We start from the raw sequence: 23,165 nt of genomic DNA on the forward strand, positions 1-23,165 counted from the left end.
GACATGTTTTCATGGCTTCTGATATCGAAGGTGCTCGCTCTTTCACCCATGCACCCCAAATTAAGTTAAAGATTTTTAAAGTTAAATTAAGAGGCACATTTAGGGCAGGTTCACACCATGCATTAAATACACAGTCGACACACATTTAAAGCATGTGGATCTTCTGCCCTTATTCTTTGGAGCTGGGGAAAATTTTAGAATGTACAAGTATGTGTATTGTTCATTTACAGCATTAATTATCCCACCCCACCCCCTCTTTAGCTTAAAGGGCTCTCAGAGCAGCATACAAAATTGAGTTCTACGACAATCACTATCCTCGAGTTCACGATCTAAAAAGACATGGCACATGAGGAAAAAGGAATGGGGAGGGAGGAGGGAAAAGCAAGCACAAGCAGAAATTCTTAAAGTTACAGCTGATGTGTCAGGGGCCGTTCTAGCCATTTTGCCCTTGCTAAAGAGCAGTCTTCACCATAAAGTCCTTCTGCAAATTACAACAATGTAGAAATGCAATATTAAAATCAGTTAGAAACATCCTCAGCGTATGGGAGAGGCTATACAGTGGTACCTCGGGTTACATACGCTTCAGGTTACATACGCTTCAGGTTACAAACTCCGCTAACCCAGAAATAGTACCTTGGATTAAGAACTTTGCTTCAGGATGAGAACAGAAAACGTGCTCCGGCGGCATGGTGGCAGCGGGAGGCCTCATTAGCTAAAGTGGTGCTTCAGGTTAAGAACAGTTTCAGGTTAAGTATGGACCTCCAGAACGAATTAAGTACTTAACCCGAGGTACCACTGTACAATGATGAAGCTAAAAGGCAAAGCAGGAAGGTTTTGATTTGTTCTGCGTTCACAACCAGCCTAGCAAAATTAAGCTGCCTTCTGACCTTTTGACCACTAGGTGGCAATAAAACCACAATATAGTCAAAATATTATTTCTTTTGTGGATCAAGGATTTCTATATAGAAAGGTATCTTTTATACTTTGGGACACAAATTCATAAGAATTGAGCGTTGCACAGAGCTGCATAAGCTTAGTTCTACTGGAAAAGTTTATTTTTTTTCTTTTTGAAGAGTGAGATACAAATACGTATGTAAGTGTTTGGCTTGTGAGTCTCAACTCACTACTGAAATACTGGAGGTAATGGGTGACTGACTGGAGCAGAGGAGCTCATGTTTTCTGTTCCAATCTACAGAGGAAGAGAAGGTGTTGCCACAGTCCAGAGCCTGGACTCCAGAAAGCCAGCCCATACTTTTAGCTGTTCAGTTATGTTTAGATGTACACTGGTGCCCCGCAAGACGAATGCCTCGCAAGACGAAAAACTCGCTAGACGAAAGAGTTTTCCGTTTTTTGAGGTGCTTCGCAAGACGAATTTCCCTATGGGCATGCTTCGCAAGACGAAACGTCTTGCGAGTTCTTGCGAGTCTGTTTCCTTTTTCTTAAAGCCGCTAAGCCATTAATAGCCGCTAAGCCGCTAATAGCCGCTAAGCCGCTAAGCCGCTAATAGCTGTGCTTCACAAGATGAAAAAACCGCAAGACGAAGAGACTCGCGGAACGGATTAATTTCATCTTGTGAGGCACCACTGTATTTCACTGTGGATAGACAACAACTGGTTTATGCAGTTATCTTAAGGGGTGTATGACAGCAGTGATGGGGAGTCTGCGTGCCCTCCACATTCGTTGGGCTATTGGCCATTGGCATGTTGGCTGGGGGCTGATGGGAGTTGGAGTCCAACTACATCTGGAGGAGCAGAGGTTTCTTGCTGGTTGTACATGCTGAAAACAGGGACCATTTTCTCTCTTTCCGCCATCCCATCTTCCGCATTCTACCCCTGCTATTTTCCTCAAAGCACTCCCATTATAGATGTTGGGGGCGCGGGTGGCGCTGTGGGTTAAACCACAGAGCCTAGGACTTGCCGATCAGAAGGTTGGCGGTTCGAATCCCCGCGACGGGGTGAGCTCCCGTTGCTCGGTCCCAGCTCCTGCCAACCTAGCAGTTCGAAAGCACATCAAAGTGCAAGTAGATAAATAGATACCGCTCCGGTGGGAAGGTAAACGGCGTTTTTGTGCGCTGCTCTGGTACGCCAGAAGCAGCTTAGTCATGCTGGCCACATGACCCAGAAGCTGTATGCCGGCTCCCTCGGCCAATAAAGCGAGATGAGCGCCACAACCCCAGAGTCGGCCACGACTGGACCTAATGGTCAGGGGTTCCTTTACCTTTATTGATGTTAGCTGTTTTTATATAGGCAATGGTTGACGATCCATTAAATAGATAAGAATTTGCTACCCTTTCATGACAACCCCAGATCAGCAGCCTGACACTTGCTGCCTAATGGCAGGACTTTTTAAAACCACCCCATGGCTGTTTGCCATCACACCTAAGCTGCATTCACACCATAGATCTAAAGCACATTTAAAGCACATGACTCTCCCCACAGGTCTGTTAAGTCCACAGAGTGAAGTTCTGCCTATTCCTCTGTGTCTTTTGCCACTATTTCCTGGTTCTTTGTTTACGGAAGTCTGTGGATTCTTCTGTGTTAAAAGCTAGCTCATATCTATAATAGTTCAGTTTGCGTTGGTAGCCAAATATATAATTTTATGTCATGTTTTCAGTCAAACATTTTCCTGTCTTTGGTGGATGTGTGTGTGTGTGTGTGTGTGTGTGTGTGTGTGTCATTCTTTGAATATAACTTTGAAAAAATCTTCAGCCTTAGACATTGTTTTATAATAAACAGCACTGCTTGCGAATGGGGGAGGAAATTAATTATCAGAGTATGACTGGGGAGACCAAGATTCAAATCCCCACTAAACCATGAAGCTCAATGGATAACCAGGGGCCTCTCTCTCTCTCTCTCTCTCTCCCCCTCCCTCTCTCTCTCTCTCTCTCTCTCTCTGCCTAACCCACCCCACAGGGTTGTTGTGTGCATGCAATGGGGATGGAGAACCATGTAGGCCATCTTGAGTTCTTTGGAGGAATGCTAGGATAGTAGTGGAATTAATAATAGCAATAATGCAAAATGCAGTCTTTGTTGCATGTACGTAAGTAGAATTCTCTGTGCTCTTGGAGGAAGAGGGGTTTTGTCTTTGTTCCTGCTTTTAAAAAGTTCATTCATTTCAATAAGCCTACTCTGGTTATGATTAACAATGCATGTCACTCTGGGTTGTATTCAGTGTAGTGCAAAGTAGAGCTTTGTGCAAGTGGATCGACATCCACTTGTGCAATGAGACTTCCCCCCTCTCCAACACCCCACCCTCCAATCTAGGTCTGTCCACAATGCTCCCGAGCAAATTTGGAGGGAGGAGAGCAGGGGGAAAGTCCATTGCACAAACAAAAGTCACTCACTTTTGCATTTACAGTGGTACCTTGGTTCTCAAACACCTTGGTCCTCAAACAACTTGGAACCCAAACACTGCAAACCCGGAAGTAAGTGTTCTGGTTTGCGAACTTTTTTTGGAAGCTGAACATGCTCCGTTTTGAGTGTTACGCTACCGATTTGAGTGCCACACTTCCATTTTGAGTGTTACGATGAGGTCTATCTGTTTTTGTTATTTATTTTGCGTTTCTGTGGCTCTTTTTGTTTTGTTTTTGTGACTGTGTGGAACTCAGTTCAGCTACTGATTGATTGCTTGTGTGACTGCAGTACACTGTTTATTGCTTTCATTTTATGGATCAATGGTCTTGTTAGATAGTAAAATTCATGTTAAATTGCTGTTTTAGGGGTTGTTTTTAAATGTCTGGAATGGATTAATCCATTTTGCATTACTTTCTTTATATATTATAATTTTTTTGTTGTTAAAATAATTCAACATTAATACACATACAAACATACATTTCATACAACATACCTACATACATACAACATACCTACAACATACCTACACTCAATCCCACAGATAATTCCCATCACCATCCATCACTCCTTGTGTTAGACTTCCAATCTACTCAATTGCAATTTCTTTCTACTTCTATTACTTTCTTTCACACACCTTTAACCTAATTTCATATTTCTTTTTCTGTTACACATTGTTATCCATCTTATTTAGTATTCCAATATTTGAAACGAAACTTGTTTATTCTAATAGGAGTTCTGATTTTTTGATATAGTTTTGCAAGTATCTTTTAAACACCTCCCAGTCCCTGTCTGCCTTCTCTTTTGAGATCCTTCCAATTTCTCCCATTGTTTTGGATATATTGTAGTACTCCAATAATTTGGCAATCTTTGTTGGTACAGTACCACTTTTCCAATTTTTCGCAATCAATAGCCTTGTGGCTACTGTTGCATTACTTTCTATGGGAAAGCGCGTCTTGATTCTGGACCGCTTTGGTTTTGGAATGGACTTCCGGAACGGATTAAGTTTGAGAAGCAAGGTGCCACTGTATTTAGTCGAATACTGCCCCCTAGTATTTTATTTTATCAGAGGGTTTAATAAATAATAGTTTCAGAAAGTTGACCAACTATGCATTGTCACTCCAAAGGTATTACAAAACTAATGAAAAGTCTGACATAAATTTATATTTATATCCCATATATTTTTAAATTTATATCCCATATATTTTTCGACTGCAGAAACAGTGGGAACTATTGATTCTTTCCGTATCCATGCAGTAAATGTCCTAGGAGCCATCAGTAGTTCTAAAAGTAATTTATAGTGATTTTCTTATAGTCCCACTCAGAATAGCCTCTGGGTGGTATATCATTAAGTTATAGATTCATTGAAATCCATGGACTTAAATCCATTTATTTCAGCACAGAAGATCCACTTTAAGTGGCACTGGCTATCACCCTCTTCTTCAAATGTAATATGTAAGTAGTTGTTGTAGTAATTACAGTACATTTAATATATCATGCCAGAAAAATCCAACCTTATGTCTACTCCTATAGAATAATCCAACCTTATGTCTACTCCTATAGAAGCATGTCAGTAGTTAAGATCAACAACTGAGGTGCTCCTGCCCTTACAGGATATCAGATGGGCAGGATCAAATGCTGAGGCCTTTTCAGTGGTGGCACCAATACTGTGGAATCCCCTCCTCTTGTCACTGAGAATTTTTAACATCCATTTAAGCGTTTTGACATTCATTGAAAAGACATCTTGCTTCAGCAAGCCTTTGGCTCTTGAGTTTTTCTCACTTATTGTTCCTGGCTTTTAAATTTGTTGGTTCCAATTTGATTTCAAGCTGCTGCTGACTTAAACCGTTCATTTTTTTATGATGATTGTTACTTCTCTTTTAACTTTTTACTGTTTTTAATTCTGTTAAGCGGCATAATTAAAAAACACACAACACACAAGTCAAATAAAACTGAAGTGTAAATACGTCCTTTTAAAACAACATTTTCCCCACCGGGAGCCTTAGCCTTGATGAGTAATTCTTTTCTGTTGCCAAGGGGTGATGCTCCATCTGGCAATTAGTTTAAAACATGCGTCTCTTGTACTTACACAAGTTGAAAACAGCAGCCATTCTCTCAAAACAAAATTCTAACACTTATCATCTAATTTAACACTTCATTTCTTCTCCCACTGAGAAAAGTCATCCATCTCTTTTTGCCTTAATTCCCATTAAGATTATGTATATTCTAGATATATTTCCCTTCATCTGATACTTTTCCAAAAGGCGGCGGCGATTCAAATGTCGTTGAGGAGCTCAAACCATTGTTTCAGAATTTAGATAAGAGAAGATGCCAAAAATCATTTATAGTGGTGAGGATGAATAGTTGTAATCCCCCATCCAGCAATGTCACCTTGAAATCTGTCTTTGTATCTAATCAATTTTACCTCATAAAGCACATTCCCACCCCCCAAAGAATCATGGGAACTGTAGTTTCCTCCCTCACACAGCCCCAGTTCCCAGCATGTTAACCAACCGCAGTTCCCACAATTTTGGGTGGCCTAATTATAACACCACTGAATGGACATTTATGAAGCATGTGACAGACCTGCCAGGGCCGGCTCTGCCGTGTGGCAAAGTGAGGCAACTGCCTCAGGCGGTAGATGCTGAGGGACAATGAATAGACAGAACCTGCAGGGCGGGAACGTGCAGCCTAAGCTGGGTTGCTGCCCTGAGGTGCCAGAAGCTGACAGTGCCGCCGTCAGATTTATTTATTTAGTTTTATTTAGATTCATGCAGGTTACAACAGAAAGTTAAATACAAAATAGGTTAGTACTAAATAGGTTAGTGAGTTTCCACACAAAGAGTTTAGAATCACCCTATTGAATCTAAGATACATAATACAGCAGATGGTAAACTCCAACAAAAGATTCAATTAGATTCAATTAGACAGCTTTTGTAACTGGGATGGGGGGCGGGGGAGGCGCCATCTTGCTCTTTACCTCAGGCAGCAAAATACCTTGGGCTGGTTTCTCCTTCCTTCTCTCCACATGCGTGTTAATTAGCTGGCCAATGCTAAGTCTTAAAGACTTGATGGTGCCACAAAACTCTTTTGTTGCGTTTGCTGTCACATGGCTACCCCTCTTTTCATTGCTACAAAGCCAGGAAACTTTGTGTTACCACCTGCCCTGCTTTGTGAAGGGTGCCGGTTAAGAAGGGTCATTGTCAGTGTTCGTCATTTCTGCATTTCTTTTCCTCAGACCTTGTAGGATTTCTCTTTATAATCTCCACCCCTGCAGGGCCCATCATATGCATGTATACCAGCAGCTCTGCCAATGTTGTGCATCTTATGGACACCAGTTCAACAAAGCTCATACTGCCATCAATTTGTTAGCTTTTTAGGTGTCACAAGACTCCGGCAAGGCCCAGACACACACCATGGCTGTGTACACACTCTGCATCCAACACACTCCCACTTAGAGATGGCAGGATCTGCCCATTTCACTTCTCTCTGTTTCTCATTTTGCAAGCAATTCCCCCGCATATATTGCAGTGATATATGCATCTGAGATTACATTTCCCCCTAATATATGCATTTCTGTAAACACTGGATGGTTGCAATACTGGTTACACAGTTTGGATGAGTGTGAATTTAAAAGGACGGATATGTTTCGGTTCTCATATTGTTTCAGAAATTTTATAGATTTGACCTCAGGTGGCTCAAGGAGGATGTGATACAGCATCAGTGAGGGGCGCAGCTCACAGTATCTCCCATTTTTACACTCTTGCACTTCTTTCAAACACTTTTATTCACCTCAGCCTGTCCCCTCACACCTTTTCCCCTCAGCTGCAGTCCCCCTTGTTTTTAGGCCATTCCTCCCCTTGGCTTTTTACCTCAGCATTTCCCGCTTTACTTGTTTTTGCCTCCACATCTCTTGAGTCACTCATTCCTTTTCTCTCTCTAATTGCAGCCATCACCCCTATTTATACACAGTTATATTTGTTAAGTTGTGGGTGAACATATCAGACGACACAGCGATTCTTCAAACAGCTTTTGTTTATTCACAGCCCAGAAAAAGAACTGAACTGAAGGGTTCAGCCAGCCTGCTTATATAGAGCTCCAGTACAACGCAACTGTAACAACTTTCTGTAACTATCCAATCACTGAATGTCACTTTCAATCTCTTATTTGCATATGTGGACCTGAGTGAAAACTATCTACAGTATCCTCCTGCTGGCCCAGGCTGAGAACTTCAGTACATAACAATATTTATAGGTTATGGTCTCTTTCCCCTTCACTTTTTACCTCAGCCTCCCCCCCAAGCCAAGTCACCCCTCGCCCTGTCAATCTCTCTTCTCTTGCATGGCAGTCTGTGCTGATGACATATGGTGGCTCTGTCATATGATGACATATGGTGGCTCAGTCTGTGCTGATGACATATGGGGACCCTGTGTGCTGCCATGTGGCCCTGAAGCCCCCGATTGCTGCCTGCTGCGGAGCTTGCAAAAGCCAGACCTAGCTGGGACGGGGTTGTGGGGGTGCTGTGTGGAGGTGGGTATTGTAAACAAAAATCTGCCCTTTTCCCTTATGGGGTATCCAAGAGCCCATATAGTGTCCTTACATAGGCTCCCTATTGGTAGGAGAAAATAACAGAGGCCAACCAGAGAATATTGAGAAGCAAAGCAGCTAGTAAGCCTGATCTTTATTGATCTGTTGCAACAGGGTCCTCACTCACCACACGCAGGAGGGAGGAGGAACCCAGAACAAAAGTGTGCCTGCCCTTATACTGTATAGACATTTTAAATTCCCTCCCTGGAGTCCAAGACCAGCCCCAGAAACATCATACATACATCATAGAAGGGGTGTAGCTTAAGACCCCCCCCCCGATACATCATAGCTACATCACAGAAAGGGTTGTCTACAGCAGAAATCTGAGTGCTTTGTTTACCTCCTGTCTGCCAGGTTACCTGTTTAATGGTCACTTGATTGGATGGCCTGGGGAGCCTGGCCAGTCTTTTGTAATGATAAATACTTAGTTCCTGAGCCAGGTCACAGGCTCACACCCTATTCATATCTTAAATGTGCCCTTAAGACAGGCTTTGTGAAGGAAAAGACAATGGGGAGGCTTTTCCATTTTCCTTTGACCTTTCAGAGAAAACATTTGGTCAGTTTGGGATCAAAAATGGTTCCAGGTCTGTCTTCCTGTGCTGATCTATGTACGTGCTTGGTTGGTACACTTATGAACATTTAACATATATCTAAGACCTCAAAATTCCTATCACAGTGGGTATGGACATCGTTGCTGAGGGCCACCAAATGAGGCCTTGAGGGCCACATGTGGCCCGCGGGCTGCATGTTGGACCACCCTGAACTAGCAGTAGCTGATTCACTCAGGGGTGGTGCGCCCCATTGCGCCACTTGAGGTGATGCAGGAACATGTCTCCTCCTTGTTGCCACCCCACTGCTGGTGCCTGCGTTGCACAGCAGCACCCACAAAGTGCTGGCAGCAGCGGCAGCTTCCGGAGAATTCTTGCCAGAAGCGAGGTGGGTCCCTCACCCTGCCTCATGAGGAGGCCCAGGCCTAGATTCACTACTATGGAGAACATTTGTTATGGAGGATGCTGAAATTCCTAAAAGATCAACTCAAGCAGGTCCTTCTCTCTGTGTGCAAAGCGGGGAATACTACAAAACATATACAGTGGTACCTCGGGTTAAGTACTTAATTTGTTCCTGAGGTCCGTTCTTAACCTGAAACTGTTCTTAACCTGAAGCACCACTTTAGCTAATGGGGCCTCCCGCTGCTGCCGCGCTGCCGGAGCACGATTTCTGTTCTTATCCTGAAGCAAAGTTCTTAACCTGAAGCACTATTTCTGGGTTAGCGGAGTCTGTAACCTGAAGCGTATGTAACCTGAAATGTAAGTAACCCAAGGTACCACTGTATTGAATATGTGCAGCAATTCATTACTTATTTTCCTCTCAAGTAAAACTTAATAAAAATCAGCTTCTTTTTTTTTTACATTGTGGTGGAACTAGCAAAAGATGGACAACGTTATGACTTAGCTCAAGGGTCACCAGCTGGTCATCTGTCCTCTAGATCAGGGATGGAGGGCCATCGCCCCAAGTACACCTTTTCATTTCTTTTCATATAAGTGAGTGACTGCCATTCTCCACTGCGGGGAGACGTAAAGCACTCAGAACCATGTTGAGGCCCAAACCTGCTCTCAGTCACTCACACTCGGCAGTGTGACAGAGGCCTTGGTGGGATGAGTGTCCACTGTGTCTCTATAGAAGTCTTTCCCAAACTTTGGTTCTCCAGCTGTTTTTGGACTACAACTCCCATCATCTCTGACCACTGGTCCTGCTAGCTTGGGATGATGGGAGTTGTAGTCCAAAAACAGCTGGAGAACCAAAGTTTGGGAAAGCACTGCTGTATAGGCACAGAGTGCACAGGCTTTTGAAATATGCAGTTGATCCTTGCAAATCTCTCCTTACACACACACACACACACACACACACACAGTGGCGTAGCGTGGGTTGTCAGCACCCGGGGCAAGGCAAGTAATTTGCGCCCCCTAACCTGTGGATTTGCGCCCCCTAACCCTAACCCCCAGATGTTGCGCCCGGTGCGGCCGGCCCCCCCTGCACCCCCCACGCTACGCCACTGCACACACACACACCTCTCCTTACACACACACACACACACACACAAAAAAAAAAAAAAACTCACACGCACTCCTTCCATCCATCAAATTGATGGGCACTTTGCTAGGAACATAATGATTAACCCTGTTGACTTTGCAGCCCTGTGATCTGAGAAAAGGAGGAGGATATCCTCTGGTGGCAGGCAGTGCGGGGAGGAAGTAGGTGTGGCAGTCAGAAACTGCTGAGCGGCGAGCAGGACGGTGCAGAACAGACAAACCATGGACAGCTCCTGCTGAGCGGGATCGCCCCCTTGCTCTTTTGGTTCTAACCCTGGGCTACGTTGGAGAAAAGGCTTGGGTGTGCGACTGCAGAGCTGTGGGACGTCTCCCTCTTCAGGGGGTGAGTAGGAACCTGCCTTGGCATTTTTTTCACAGTGCATGGATCCCTCCCGGCCAACTTCATTCTTGCTTGCAAAGTAGGAGACTCTGCGGCTTTCTCAGGGCTTTGCACACCACGGCCTGATACCTCTGCCCACCCCCCACCGCCCGCCGGCTGGTTAAATAGGAAATCTACATCCTTGAAACATTGTTTGTTTTCTGGGCAGGGATCCTCTCTGTGTTATTACAAAAAGCAGCCCTCTCCCCTTCAGGGAGACAGCTTCTGTCTGTAGGAAATCCCCCTGTAAAGTCTGTCCTGTTCCTGATTTGGAGAGGAAATGTGCCGAAAAACTTATTCTAATCCACACCCTTTACCCAATCTCCAGTGCTTCTTGGGAGGCATTGCCAAGACAAAGACATTTTCTTCTTTGTTTGCGGACACGGAAGTTTCAAAGAAAAACAAAACAAGAGTTGGCAGAGGAAGAAAGGAGGTGGAGAACGCAGAAAGGTATATGTTGGGGGTGGGGACACACAGGGCAGCTCTTAGAACTGGACCGTGTTTCATTTACCCCAAAGAGGGGGTTTGAGGTTCAAGCTTGTCTGAAACTCTGCTCTTTAATTTTTATTGCATAGGTACAGGCTGCAGTTGCATGGGGGGCATGGTAAAAGCACTCTGCATGTTCCCAGAGACACATTTTATGTGGGACACGGGTGGCACTGTGGGTTAAACCACAGAGCCTAGGACTTGCCAATCAGAAGGTTGACAGTTCAAATCCCTGCGACTGGGTGAGCTCCTGTTGCTCGGTCCCTGCTCCTGCCAACCTATCAGTTCGAAAACACGTCAAAGTGCAAGTAGATAAATAGGTACAGCTCCAGCGGGAAGGTAAACGGCATTTCCGTGCGCTGCTCTGGTTCGCCAGAAGCGGCTTAGTCATGCTGGCCACATGACCCGGAAGCTGTACGCCGGCTCCTTCGGCCAATAAAGCGAGATGAGTGCCGCAACCCCAGAGTCGGCCACGACTGGACCTAACAGTTAAGGGTCCCTTTACCTTTACAGGCTGCAGTTGCATGGGGGGACATGGTAAAAGCACTCTGCATGTTCCCAGAGACACATTTTTTTATTTTTATGGCTGCTGGATGAAGATTAATTTCTTAGGCAGATGACTAAGAGTCCAGGATGTTCAGGGGACTGAACAGGGTTCCCTGGCAGCTGGAGACCTCTTGGAGAAGGTGATAGCCCTCTACCTGAGGGGAGGGGACAAATATGTATGTGTTGCAGATTGCAGATTAGAAATAGAGAGAACAAAAGAGAGTATGCTGTGATTTTGCTGAAGGCACGCTGAGTTGCAGAGTCTCTCTCTTGGAATCTGATGTGGGTAGTGGATCTTCCACCTTCAAGACATACGGTACCTACTCATAATGTTTGTCTTCAAATGTGTTCTGCTTGTATACTTGCACGTGAGGCAAATATTACAAAAATGCCAGAGGTCTCCAGCGCTCTCTCATAACACCCCCCCAACCTTAAACTGAAGCAGCAATATCCCTGGAACTTTGCCTATTGGAGAATGTGCAAGACTTATTCACATACTCCTAGAATCAGATTTGGCACTGAAAAGGGATTCTGGGGCTGAGTGCTGGCAAACCTTATAGATGCTGCCAGCTGAACACAGAAAGTAGTGTTTTCCCACCTCTGTTGTTGGAAGATCAGGTGTGACCCAGTGAAGAGAGGGAAGAAATCTGAATTGTTTTTTAGGAGCCCTTTGCCCTGGACTCAGGTGTTTCCAGACCCTTGATTTGGGTGAGATTCAGTCATAAACCAGCAAAATCAGGTTGTACAATTAAAGCTAATTGTTGCCCTAGAAGGTTGGGCTTTTTGCAATAAGGAAAGTGACAGTAAAACGCACAGAAAAACATTGCTTGACACAATGTTGCCTAACCTCCCTGCAAACAGATCAGAATAAATGCTCAGTAAATAGCCAAGGTCCTCTAATCTCCCTGTAAATGAATCAGGACGAATGCTCAATAAACAGGTTGTCTGGAAGCTAACTCAGTTGCAGGGGGGAGATTCTTGCAAGTAACTAATTTGCCTCCTCACGCAGGCTTAAAAAGATGAAGCAACACATTCTACAAATTAGGGGCCCAATAACAGCAATACTATCTCCAATTTGTAGGAATGGGCAAAGATTCAAATCCAGTTTTTCTTGATTTCTCACTTTTCTAATCTTAGGTTCCCTTCTCCACATTTCCACATCAGTTTGAACTCTTTCTAAAGTCCTTATGAAAATTCATCAGCATTTTAGAGTGAGTTTCCCCTAGTGTGATTTTTTTTGCACAATATACACATTTTTGCTAAACCATTCCCCCAATTCATTGTTGTATGTTCCTTTCTCTAATATGCACAGTTTACCCTGGTGTGTGTATTTCTTAGCTGGAGAACTATGCTGCAAAATTTGGAGAAGTGCAAATTTTGAAGTGTGGCTGTGTTTGAGTTCACATATTGCTTCAGTAAATGCAAATTAGGTAGGTTAACCTATAGATGCAAACTCAATTAAATTTATTTCCCCATCCCTGCCAATTTGGCACAGTGGTGATACTGTATTTGTGAACGGAAACCATCACAGGGGAAAGGTGATATCAACCGCCTGGAGGCAAATGACTTGTTAAAATAGTACCAGGGGTAAATTCACCCACCAATGAATGAATGTTTATCTTTGTTGACTTCCCATAAGTCACTCCATTTCTTCGAGCGGGAAATCCTTCTCCCTGCCCCCACCCCAGTCCCTTGTCAAATATTTAGATGCCCCTGGCACCCATTGTCTGCAACCTGCTAAACATGCACTTGGCTTCTTTGACTCTTGGAGATCACTGTGACTGTGGGTTGCTAAGAGTGTGAGCACCCTGGCCTGGCGGAGATTCTCAGTGCCCCTTCCTGCATTCCAACTCCCATTATTCCTGCCCATGCTGGCTAGGGGTTGACCGGAGATGAAGTCTAGCAATACCTGGTTCTCCATCCTTGTTCTAAACAAAACCCACACCTTTCCCTTGGCTTTGACCTAACCTGGGGCTAGATGAAAGGCTTTTGCCACCTCCCCATTCCAGACCACCCAAAATCTCACCCTTGAAGACAGGAAAATGAGCACAGGAGGAAAAGCTGAGGGGTGCCACCGCCTCCCAGAATATGCCATCCGTGGCACTCTCATCATTCTGCCTAATGGTAGGATTGGCCCTGGGCCCAACCAGAAGACATTTGACACAAACTTGGCTAGGAGCTGAAGAGATCATAGTTCAGTGGTACAGCATGTGCTGTGCATGCACGAGGTCCTCATGACATCTCCCCTTAAGGGATCTCATATGGTAGGACTGGGAAAGGTGTGGGAGGCACCACAGCACATGGTCCGAAGTACAAGGGGTGGGGAAAGGTTACCACCTGGGAAACCTAGAGTACAGTCATGAGTCAGAGTAAACCAGGGATGGGGAACCTGTGGAACACTCTGTCACAAGAGACTAGGGCCCTGCGGGACTTGACATCTTTCCGCAGGGCCTGCAAGACAGAGCTGTTCCGCCAGGCCTTTGGCCAGGGCACAGCCTGACTCCCTCCCTCGGCAATCTTCGCGGAGCTCCGGCCCAATGGTGGCCAGTGGCTTGAATTTAATTAATTTTATAATGAATGATTTTAGAGTGTTGTTTGTGCTGTACTTTTGTACTGTTTTATTGTTGTTAGCCGCTCTGAGCCCAGCTTCGGCTGGGGAGGGCGGGATATAAATAAAGTTTATTATTATTATTATTATTACAGCTGTTGTTGGACTCCAGGTCCCATCAGCCCTTAGCCAGAGTGGCCAAAGGTCAGGGATGGTGGGATTTGGGAGTCCAGCAACATTTGGAGGGCTGCAAGTCTTCCACCTCTCAAGTAGACCCCACTGAGCTAGACGGAGGCAATGATCTGACTTGATATAATGCAGGGACGTCCAACTCCCGATAGACTGCGATCTACTTGCAGTAGAAGAAAGCTGTTTCCTGCATTGGGGGTCCTTTGAGCCAGATAAACCGTAGCATAACATAACTTGCAGAGGTGCAAGCGTTTTGGTTGCAAATTGGGTACAGATGGCTACCTTATCACCCAAGTCGTCATTCGTATCCTCTTTTGAACCAACCTTAATACAGTATACCAACAGAGTGAACATAAAACTGCTCGTTTCAGATATGAACTTTATTCAAGCAGGACTGATAAGGATATTGAGATTTTATGGTGGTGGTGCAGAGTCCATGGGCAGCCTTATAAATCAAAGGTGAAGGTTGGATGTTTTATAAAGTGCAATAAATGTTGGTGGTGTTTAATTTTATTTTTTTTAAAGAAGCTGATGTTCTACTGATCTCCTGATCTTAATGACGGGGGGCCTTAACAATAGGGAACTATTATATAGAGATGCAAGATTTGGTGCAAATCCCAATAGAGTTAGTTTAACCAAGATAATGGTGCTTCAGAACAATTACTAATTTATTGGGCACATTTAAATACTATGCCCCATTCTCAGAGGGAAAGCACTGTAGTGTAGAAGTTACTAGAGCAGAGGTTCATGTATCATGCATGGGCAAAGTTTGCTGTCATGATTGCCTGTGACTTCACACTGAATGTACATAGCACGAACACACCTATGCAGTTTTCATGTGTGATGATCAACAGGTGGGTTGCATGCTACATCTTGCACAGAGCTGCTTTCCACCTAGGGGTTTTGTGAAGTGGTACCCTGTGTCATTTACACATAGTTTGTCTCTCAGTGCCCTTGTGCTGTGCTTGACTCATGCATTTTCCATTATGTGCATGCTTCATTCTTGCTGAGCTTGATGGAAGGGCATAGATCAGCTGAGCACGGGCTTTTCATGCTGAAAGTCCCAGGTTCAGTCCCTGAAATCTCCAGCTAAATGGATCTCTGGGCTTCGTGGGAGATCAATGGTCTGATTCAGGGCTTGTCCACACTTGCACTTGTCTCATGCTTAGGAAACATGGGTCCAAGCGGTTTTCCACTTGACCTGCGCTTTCTAGGCACGGGTTCAAGCCATTTCCCTCTTGGCCCACTCTTTCCCAAGTGAAAACCAGCTCTTAAGTTCAAAACCAACATACATACTGTATTTTTCAGTGTATAAGACTAGGGTTGTTTTTTTAAACCAAAAAATTAGGTTTAAAATTGGGGCTCTTCTTAAACACAGGTAGTGCTGAGGGGTGTCTTATACAAATAGGGGGGCGTCTTATACATGGAGGCGTCTTATACACCAAAAAATATGGTGTATAAACATACCCATTGTACTTTGTACAGCTAAATAAATTAATAAACCACTCCTCCTCAATAGGTGTTCTTCTTTTCCATGCCACCTCTCATATCACAAATTAAGCTCTGTGAGTAAAAAAAAAGAAAAGAAAAACAGAGTAATACTGCATGTACTTTTTGATACTACCATTCAAGATATATCAGATGGGTTCAGAGGAGGACAACCAAGCGCAGTAATTGTTTGGAATGCAAAAGCCACTGGAAAATTCAGAAGGGACAGATAGTGTTCCACCATCTGGGAAAGGAGTTAACTTTTCCAATAGTATAGGCTGCTGCAGTCTGAAGCACAACCACTAATTGTTTTCTGTCAACACTGAGGGCAAAGCAAAGATGGGCTTAAATTAAAGGAAGACAATATTTCCTACCCTTAAGAATACCTGGGAATTGGGACAAGTGGCCAGAGGAAGTTCTGGTTTTCACCCTTAGATGATATGTTATAAATAGGCTGAATGAAACAGCTAACAGGAATACTTGGGGGGAAACAACATGAGCAGCACACACTGACACAAACAAGCCCTATTCCTCCCCCATTGCTCAGAAGTGAGCCCTCCTGAAGCTGTTTTTCATTTAAATGCGATTGTTTGTGAGGAAAGTAGTTCTCTTCTTATCCAAAATAGCCTTTGTGAAGTGGAAATACAAATGTCAAGATTTTTGTGGAACTTCCTACAAATACGACATTGTTTCAGTGTATTTGAATCCCTCATTATCAAAAGAATAGTTTAAAAATTAATATAGTGGTACCTCTGGTTACAGACGCTTCAGGTTACAGACTCCACTAACCCAGAAATGATACCTCAGGTTAAGAACTTTGCTTCAGGATGAGAACAGAAATCGCGGGGCGGCGGCAGCGGGAGGCCCCATTAGCTACAGTGGTCCCTCAGGTTAAGAACAGTTTCAGGTTAAGAACGGACCTCCGGAATGAATTAAGTACTTAACCCGAGGTACCACTGCACTTGTTAACAAGTGGGATCTGCAACAAAATGTTGCAGCACTGTTTAGTGTTCCATCTTCTCCAGGATACTCCATTCCATCACCCAGTGTCCCTCTTACCTGCTCCCCAAACACATTTCCATTGACTCTGCATCTGGTATGTTCTCACCGCTCGTTTGAGAAATGGTGTGCACACACATCACAAACCGCAACCCACACTTGCTCTGTCACTTTTTATGAAGTTCTACGTTCTGATGTGTTTTCTTCCAAACCAGCTTCAATCAGAATTGGAAACCACCACCCCAACAACATCTGGAGCTGGAGAGCACCACATTTGCTGTTCCTGCATGGTTGTTGTGTATATTATTTTCCTTCAAACAAAGCAGGGCTGGGGAACCTCTGTCCCTCCAGATGTTATTGGACTCCCATTAGCCCCAGCCAGCACGGCCAGTGGTCAGGCATGATGGGAACTGTAGTCCAACAACATCTGAAGGGCCAAATGTTCCCTAGCCTTGGGTTGGTGTATTTTACTTAGACAAGGGAGGCCTGAGTTTGAATCCCAACATTTGCCATACTCAGAGTGTACACATTGAAATCAATGGGATCTGTGAGCATGGCCAGTGTTGGCTACCATCCCATATTATTACTTGCGTATCTTGGGGAAGTTCTTGTGGGAAAAGGGGATATAAATCTGGTAAACAAAACAAATCTTATTGGAAGTATAAACCCCTTCATCCAACCGCCCTTGATTCATAGCTAATATCTATATCGGATGCTGTTGCCCTTGGGTCTGGCCTTGGAGCTTCTGATGGCCATGTGGTTGGTCACTGTGAGAACAGGATGCTAGACTAGATGGGCTTTTGGCCTGATCCAGCTGGTCTCTTCTCATGAGGACTTCAGATAAACTCCTAGCTTCTCCCTAGTGTGAGCTTACAGTTTCTCTGGTCGGTAGCCACATAGCCAAAGGGAACAGTTAAGCTCCTCTCATGTGGCAGCCATAAGAAACCATGGCAGCCCACAATAAACAAGAAAAGCAGAAGAGAGACCCTCAAGACGAAGTAGCCTAACCATTGCACCACAATGACTGTTAAGGCGAGAATCAAGTACACCTGGACAACCCAAGAGCTCTGGCTCTCAATGCATCTATCCCAGCTTCTGTTCTGAGTTTGGCTCCCCATAACTAACCACTGGCCATATGCCTCTGTTTATTTACCCACCTACTTTAGGATGAGATGCTATCGCAGTTGGGCCTTCTGCTCTCACCTGGGAGATACAAAGGAGAAAGTACAGCATCCAGGCTGTTCAACTCCTTCCTGGCCATAAAGTTCTTTTATAGTCAGGCTAACGATCGTGCCGCTCACAGGAACTCCTCGATTAGTGCTGCTGATGCAGCTTCATTGAGTTTTCTTGCTGAGTCTACTCTGGGGGCAAACAGCAATTTCGTAGCTCAGACAACAACAGAATGCTTTGCTAAGGGATTGTTGGCCAGTGCCAGGAAAGAGTCTTCGCTGGCTTCCCAGCTTCACCCTCAGCCAGAAGCATGACTACCAGAAGCACAGCACTGCTAAGACTTTATGTGTGGCTCTGCAATCCTAGACGCTCCTAGTGTCCTTTCTTCCCCCAGGGACAGTCCTGGATTTACAGAAGGCGACCCAGTTTCTCATTTGATCCCCCAAATGCCCCGCTTTTCCTTAGGATGTCCCTATTTTCATTGAATAAATGTTGCAGGGTATGGAGTTATCTAAGGGACGCAGGTGGCGCTGTGGCTTAAACCACAGAGCCTAGGACTTGCCGATCAGAAGGTCGGTGGTTCAAATCCCCATGACGGGGTGAGCTCCCATTGCTTGGTTCCTGCTCCAGCCAACCTAGCAGTTCCAAAGCACGTCAAAGTGCAAGTAGATAAATAGGTACCACTCCGGTGGGAAGGCAAATGGCGTTTCCGTGCGCTGCTCTGGTTCTCCAGAAGCAGCTTAGTCATGCTGGCCACATGACCCGGAAGCTGTACGCCAGCTCCCTCGGTCAATAAAGCGAGATGAGCGCTGCAACCCCAGAGTCGGTCACGACTGGACCTAATGGTCAGGGGTCCCTTTACCTTTATGGAGTTTTCTGACCCCCGAGCTGCCTGAAGGCAACCCAGTATATGGAATTTTTCTTTTAATGTTTTATTATGTTTTTATATATGTTGGAAGCCACCCAGAATGGCTGAGGCAACCCAGTCAGGTGTGTGGTGTCTAAATAGTAAAATTAACTTTATGGAATGGGACATCCCTATTTTCATCGGAGAAATGTTGGAGGGCATGCAATCCATTTTGGGGTTGATGGTTTTTTGTTAATACAAAAAGTGGAAGACTGGGACAGGAAGAGAGAGGCTCTTTAACCCTATTCCCAGGCACCATTTTCACACTGAAAATCTCCCCCTTCTTTTTCTCCTTCTCAAGTGCACACATACACGCACCATTTCCAGACTTTTGCAATCTTCAGGTGGGATTCAATCCCATAACAGCAAAGGGGTGGAGAAAGAAAGAAAGAAAGAAAGAAAGAAAGAAAGAAAGAAAGAAGCAGTAAGTTTTGAACCAGGGGTTTTGTGATTCATAGCTCAGAATCATAGCTCCTAAGCTACGCCATCTCTTATAAGTCACTGCCTCTCAGGTGAACTTATCTCAAAGGTAAAAATGCACCTTGGAGCCCCATAAAAGAAGGGCAGCAAGACAAAAAGACATGCTTGGATTTAAAGCCCATTTAAAGCCCATTATTCCTCCTAAAGATTCTTGGGAACTGTGGTTTAATCCTCACAAAGCTACAATTCCTTAACATGGTCAGCCCTTGGCCACTAGCTTGCATGACTTTTTTTAAAAAAAGATTAGACAAACCCACGGACATTTGCACCAGTGCCGAGGCAGCGGTGGTGCAAGGTTTGGGTTCTGAAACAAGTCACATTTGTGCAGCTTGCTCTTAGCCATGTTTACTTGGAAGTCCCACTGGTTTTTAATGGGACTTTCTTTCGAGTAAATGAAGCATAGGATTGCCAACTTAACTGCAGCCGTGAGTTTGGCTTCCAGGGAGGAAAGTGCTCACTTCTAGGTTAGACTTTGGAACTAGCCATGAAGAGGTTAATACCACTGGGAAGAACCACCCCAGGCTTGCAAGGACACCAGTGACTCAGAGCAGGAAGTTGGGCCGCCAACAGCTGTCAGCTGGCCTAGGAATCAATGGCACCGGGCAGGATGGAAGAGTGGGGGCGGGGGCGGTAGGGAAGGCACTCAGCATCCCCTCACAAAGCACTTATGAGCTGGCAACCTTTTAGCCTTCCCTGCATGTGCTTCCCTTATTGTTGCTGCTTCCCTTCATTACGGAGCAGCACAGACTGGATATTCAGAGTCATGCTTTGTTTTTGTGTTTAATTGAAGCAACACAGAGGCTCCATTCACAGCATTCATTTTGAACCCCATGATACCACTTTAAGCAATCATGGCTCCCCGCTCCCCCCAAAGGGAGCTGTTCTCCTCTCCCAGAGCTGCAATTCCCTGAGTAGTTTGTCAGCCAATGCCTCTTCTCATGGAACTCTGGGAATTGTAGCACTGTGGTGCTGCGCCTTGCCACATGTGCATTCACTGAATAAGGAAAATAGAGACCCTGGACCCCTGAATATTTATTGCTTTGTTGCAAATGGAGAAGCAGACCTTAAGTGGAGGTAAAGGGGCACTCATGTAAAACAGCTGGTCTCTTAGTCTATGGGTGGATCTACACATAGGGGGAAAAACGCTACAAATAAGTCAGAAATGTGATAGTTATAACGAAAGAAAAAAAAATATATATGGAAAATTGTGTTTTAAAATTTCTTGCTCTCTGGCGCCATCTGGTGTTGCATATTTATAGCACATTCAAATAGCTGTGCCTTTATTAATGTAGCTGAGTCCTATATCAGACCTACAAAAAAAAAAAGAGAGGGTGCTTTCAGACTGTCACTGTTTTTTGGGTGGAAGAAAGTGATGGAAAGTGTGGGGCAGCACTTTCTTCAAAGCAATGCTGTCTGACCTCCCTGTAAACAATCCAGTGTCGCCTAATCTCCCTGCAAACAGATCAGGGGGTTGACTAGGTGACCCTTGGGTCCCTTCCAACTCTAAGATTCTATGATTCTAGGTTGAATGCTCAATAAGCAAGATGCCTGGAAGCAGTAAGAGAGAGAGAGAGAGAGAGAGAGATACTCTGTCCAGGCCTCGCCATTCCTCATCTTCACCCAACCAATAGCACTCTATTTCCCTGCTTATTCCAGCTGCCACAAGCTGCTGTTTCTCAAATACAATCTGCCAAACAGACACTGGTCTTGAATCTCAACCCTATGAGTGAGTGGCCCATTCTGGAAATGAACACACATAGCCATTAAAGAACATTTTAGCTGTTCTCTTGTGTCAAATCCCATCTGGAGCCACTTCTCGTAAAACCGTCGTAATAGACCCACTCACACTAATCAGGCGGTAATCTCACTACATCGTAATACGGAGGGTGCTTTCAGTTCATTTGAAACAAGATAATGGAACATAAAAACAGAAGCAGGGTCTCCAAGATATTTACTTAAACTGTAGCACACATTGCGGATTTCACCTCTGTTTATTTTCTCAATCCTTAAATATTTTTTTCCAAATATCTAAGAGCAACTGTGACTGACCTGCGGCTTTCCAGATGTTGTCGGACTCCAACTTGCATCAACCACCATTTAGCATAGATCATAGAACCATAGCTGGAAGGGACTCCAAGGATCATAAAGTCCAACTCCCTGCCAGTGGCGTAGCGTGGGTTGTCAGCACCCGGGGCAAGGCAAGTAATTTGCACCCCCTAACCCGTGGATTTGCACCCCCTAACCCTAACCCCCAGATGTTGCGCCCGGTGCAGCCGGCCCCCCTGCACCCCCACGTTGCGCCACTGCTCCCTGCAATGCAGATGGTCTTATGTACACCGCTGCTCTTGAAAGCAACACCCCCCCCACACCCTTGTGTCTCTTGCATAATACAGTGGACCCTCCGGATATGAACTTAATTTGTCCAGGGGGTCCATACTTACCCCCAAAAGTCTGTATCCGGAGGCGCCGTTTCTGCGCATGGCATGATAGAGTGCTTCTGCGCGTGTGGCGAAACCCGGAAGTATACATTAAAGTATACTTTAAATTATGTTACCCAAAGGTAACGTAACCCGAGGTACCACTGTACCCATCTACTGCAAGGGCAAGGAATCCAGGGTCCTCCAGATGTTGTCGGATTCCAGATTCCATCAGCCCCAGTCAGCAAGGCCAAGGATGGTGCAATAACATCTGGAGGTTTGCAGACTCACCGGCCCTGCTGCATTGTCACTGGCTTTGTATGAGCCAAGAGTCTGTGGCAGCTTTTCATAAGTCACTAAGGAGAGGTCTTTCTGGTTCTGTGGCAGGATTATCCGGATCTCACCTAGCTGTTCCATTGCCTTGCAGGTAGGCATTCGTGTCTGGAATTCCTGTCTCTCCCACAGCCATGGAGGCCGATACTGCAATTGACACCAGTAGGGTAGGAGACCTGGTGCTTCTTGACCCATTGACAGAAGATACGTTAATGCAGAACCTGGAGAAACGCTTCCAACATAAGGAAATCTATGTAAGAGCGGCAGGGATTGGGGTGGTGGTAACTGAACTGGGTGGCAGCCCTTCTAACTGGGGTGGAAGGATCTGTCAATTTTGGTTCTCTCTGTTTCTCATTTTTCAAATCTTAATTACATTTTTCAAATCTTAATTACATTTCTATGCACTCTGCAGCAATTTATGGTCCCGTCCCCCCTTTTAATCCTCATGAAAATTCATTTGGACTCTCTAGTGTGAATTTCTCCAAACTCATTTTTATACGCAGTTTCACCAGCATATACACATTTTTGCAAGCAAATTCCCCTAATATAATGCATTTTTTGTAAACATGGTTTCGTTGGAGAACTGCATCGCAAAATTTGGATATGTGTGAATTTCAAAGGATGGCTGTATTTCAGTTCTTGTATTGCTTTGGAAAATGAAAATTTGGCATATTAAGCATTATATACATACTGGTTTTGTCACTATTTCTAACTTCAGAATGGGAAACATGAGGCACTGTACAGTATGACATGCACAGTCCAATCTTATGCATGTTTCCCCCCGCCAGCTTCAATGTGGCTTACTCCCTAGAGAACATGCATAGCTTTGCAGCCTAGGTGTGTTTTTGTATAGAGAAATAGGCAACAACCATTGCAGCTCCTTTCCAGAAAAACAGCTGATTGGCTGTGCAGGACAAAGCATGCCAACTTTCCAACAGGATTCAGTAGCTGTGCCTTTCACAGTGAGTGACTTGATGCACATACATTATCAAGTTTGTGCCGTGAAAAGCTTCTCCTGTAGATTCCTGCAAATGAAGCTGGGGTTTAAAGGCACAACAACAATACAGACCAAAGCAGCGTTTCCTCCCCTGATCATTTGGCAATCCTCATCCCAGGGGATAGAGCAAGAGAGAGGTGGTGGTGTGGTAACAGAAGCAGGGGCCGAGGGAAAACAAGCTAGAGGAAAGTCAACTGAG

The 23,165-nt window shown here is 44.8% G+C and overlaps 1 protein-coding gene and 1 long non-coding RNA gene across 3 annotated transcripts in view; one reads left to right on the top strand and one right to left on the bottom strand.

The window, feature by feature from the left end:
• LOC309334630 overlaps positions 1-23,165 on the bottom strand; it is a 235,790-nt gene that overhangs the window by 50,719 nt on the left and 161,906 nt on the right. The window lies entirely within an intron of this gene.
• The window catches only part of LOC309334555 (unconventional myosin-Ia-like), a 60,672-nt gene continuing 47,674 nt past the window's right edge, over positions 10,168-23,165 (top strand). The window contains exons 1-2 of one of the 2 annotated variants that reach the window (XM_081848926.1): positions 10,168-10,370; positions 22,064-22,223. In XM_081848926.1, coding sequence (XP_081705052.1) covers positions 22,104-22,223 — 120 coding nt within the window. In that variant the 5' untranslated portion in view covers positions 10,168-10,370; positions 22,064-22,103. Of the gene's footprint in view, positions 10,371-10,835; positions 10,857-22,063; positions 22,224-23,165 lie in introns of those variants that run through there. The other variant, XM_081848927.1, reaches the window with a different exon arrangement.

Source organism: Podarcis erhardii (assembly GCF_964252035.2).
Source record: "Podarcis erhardii genome assembly, chromosome: 2".
Classification (NCBI taxonomy): Eukaryota; Metazoa; Chordata; class Lepidosauria; order Squamata; family Lacertidae; genus Podarcis; species Podarcis erhardii.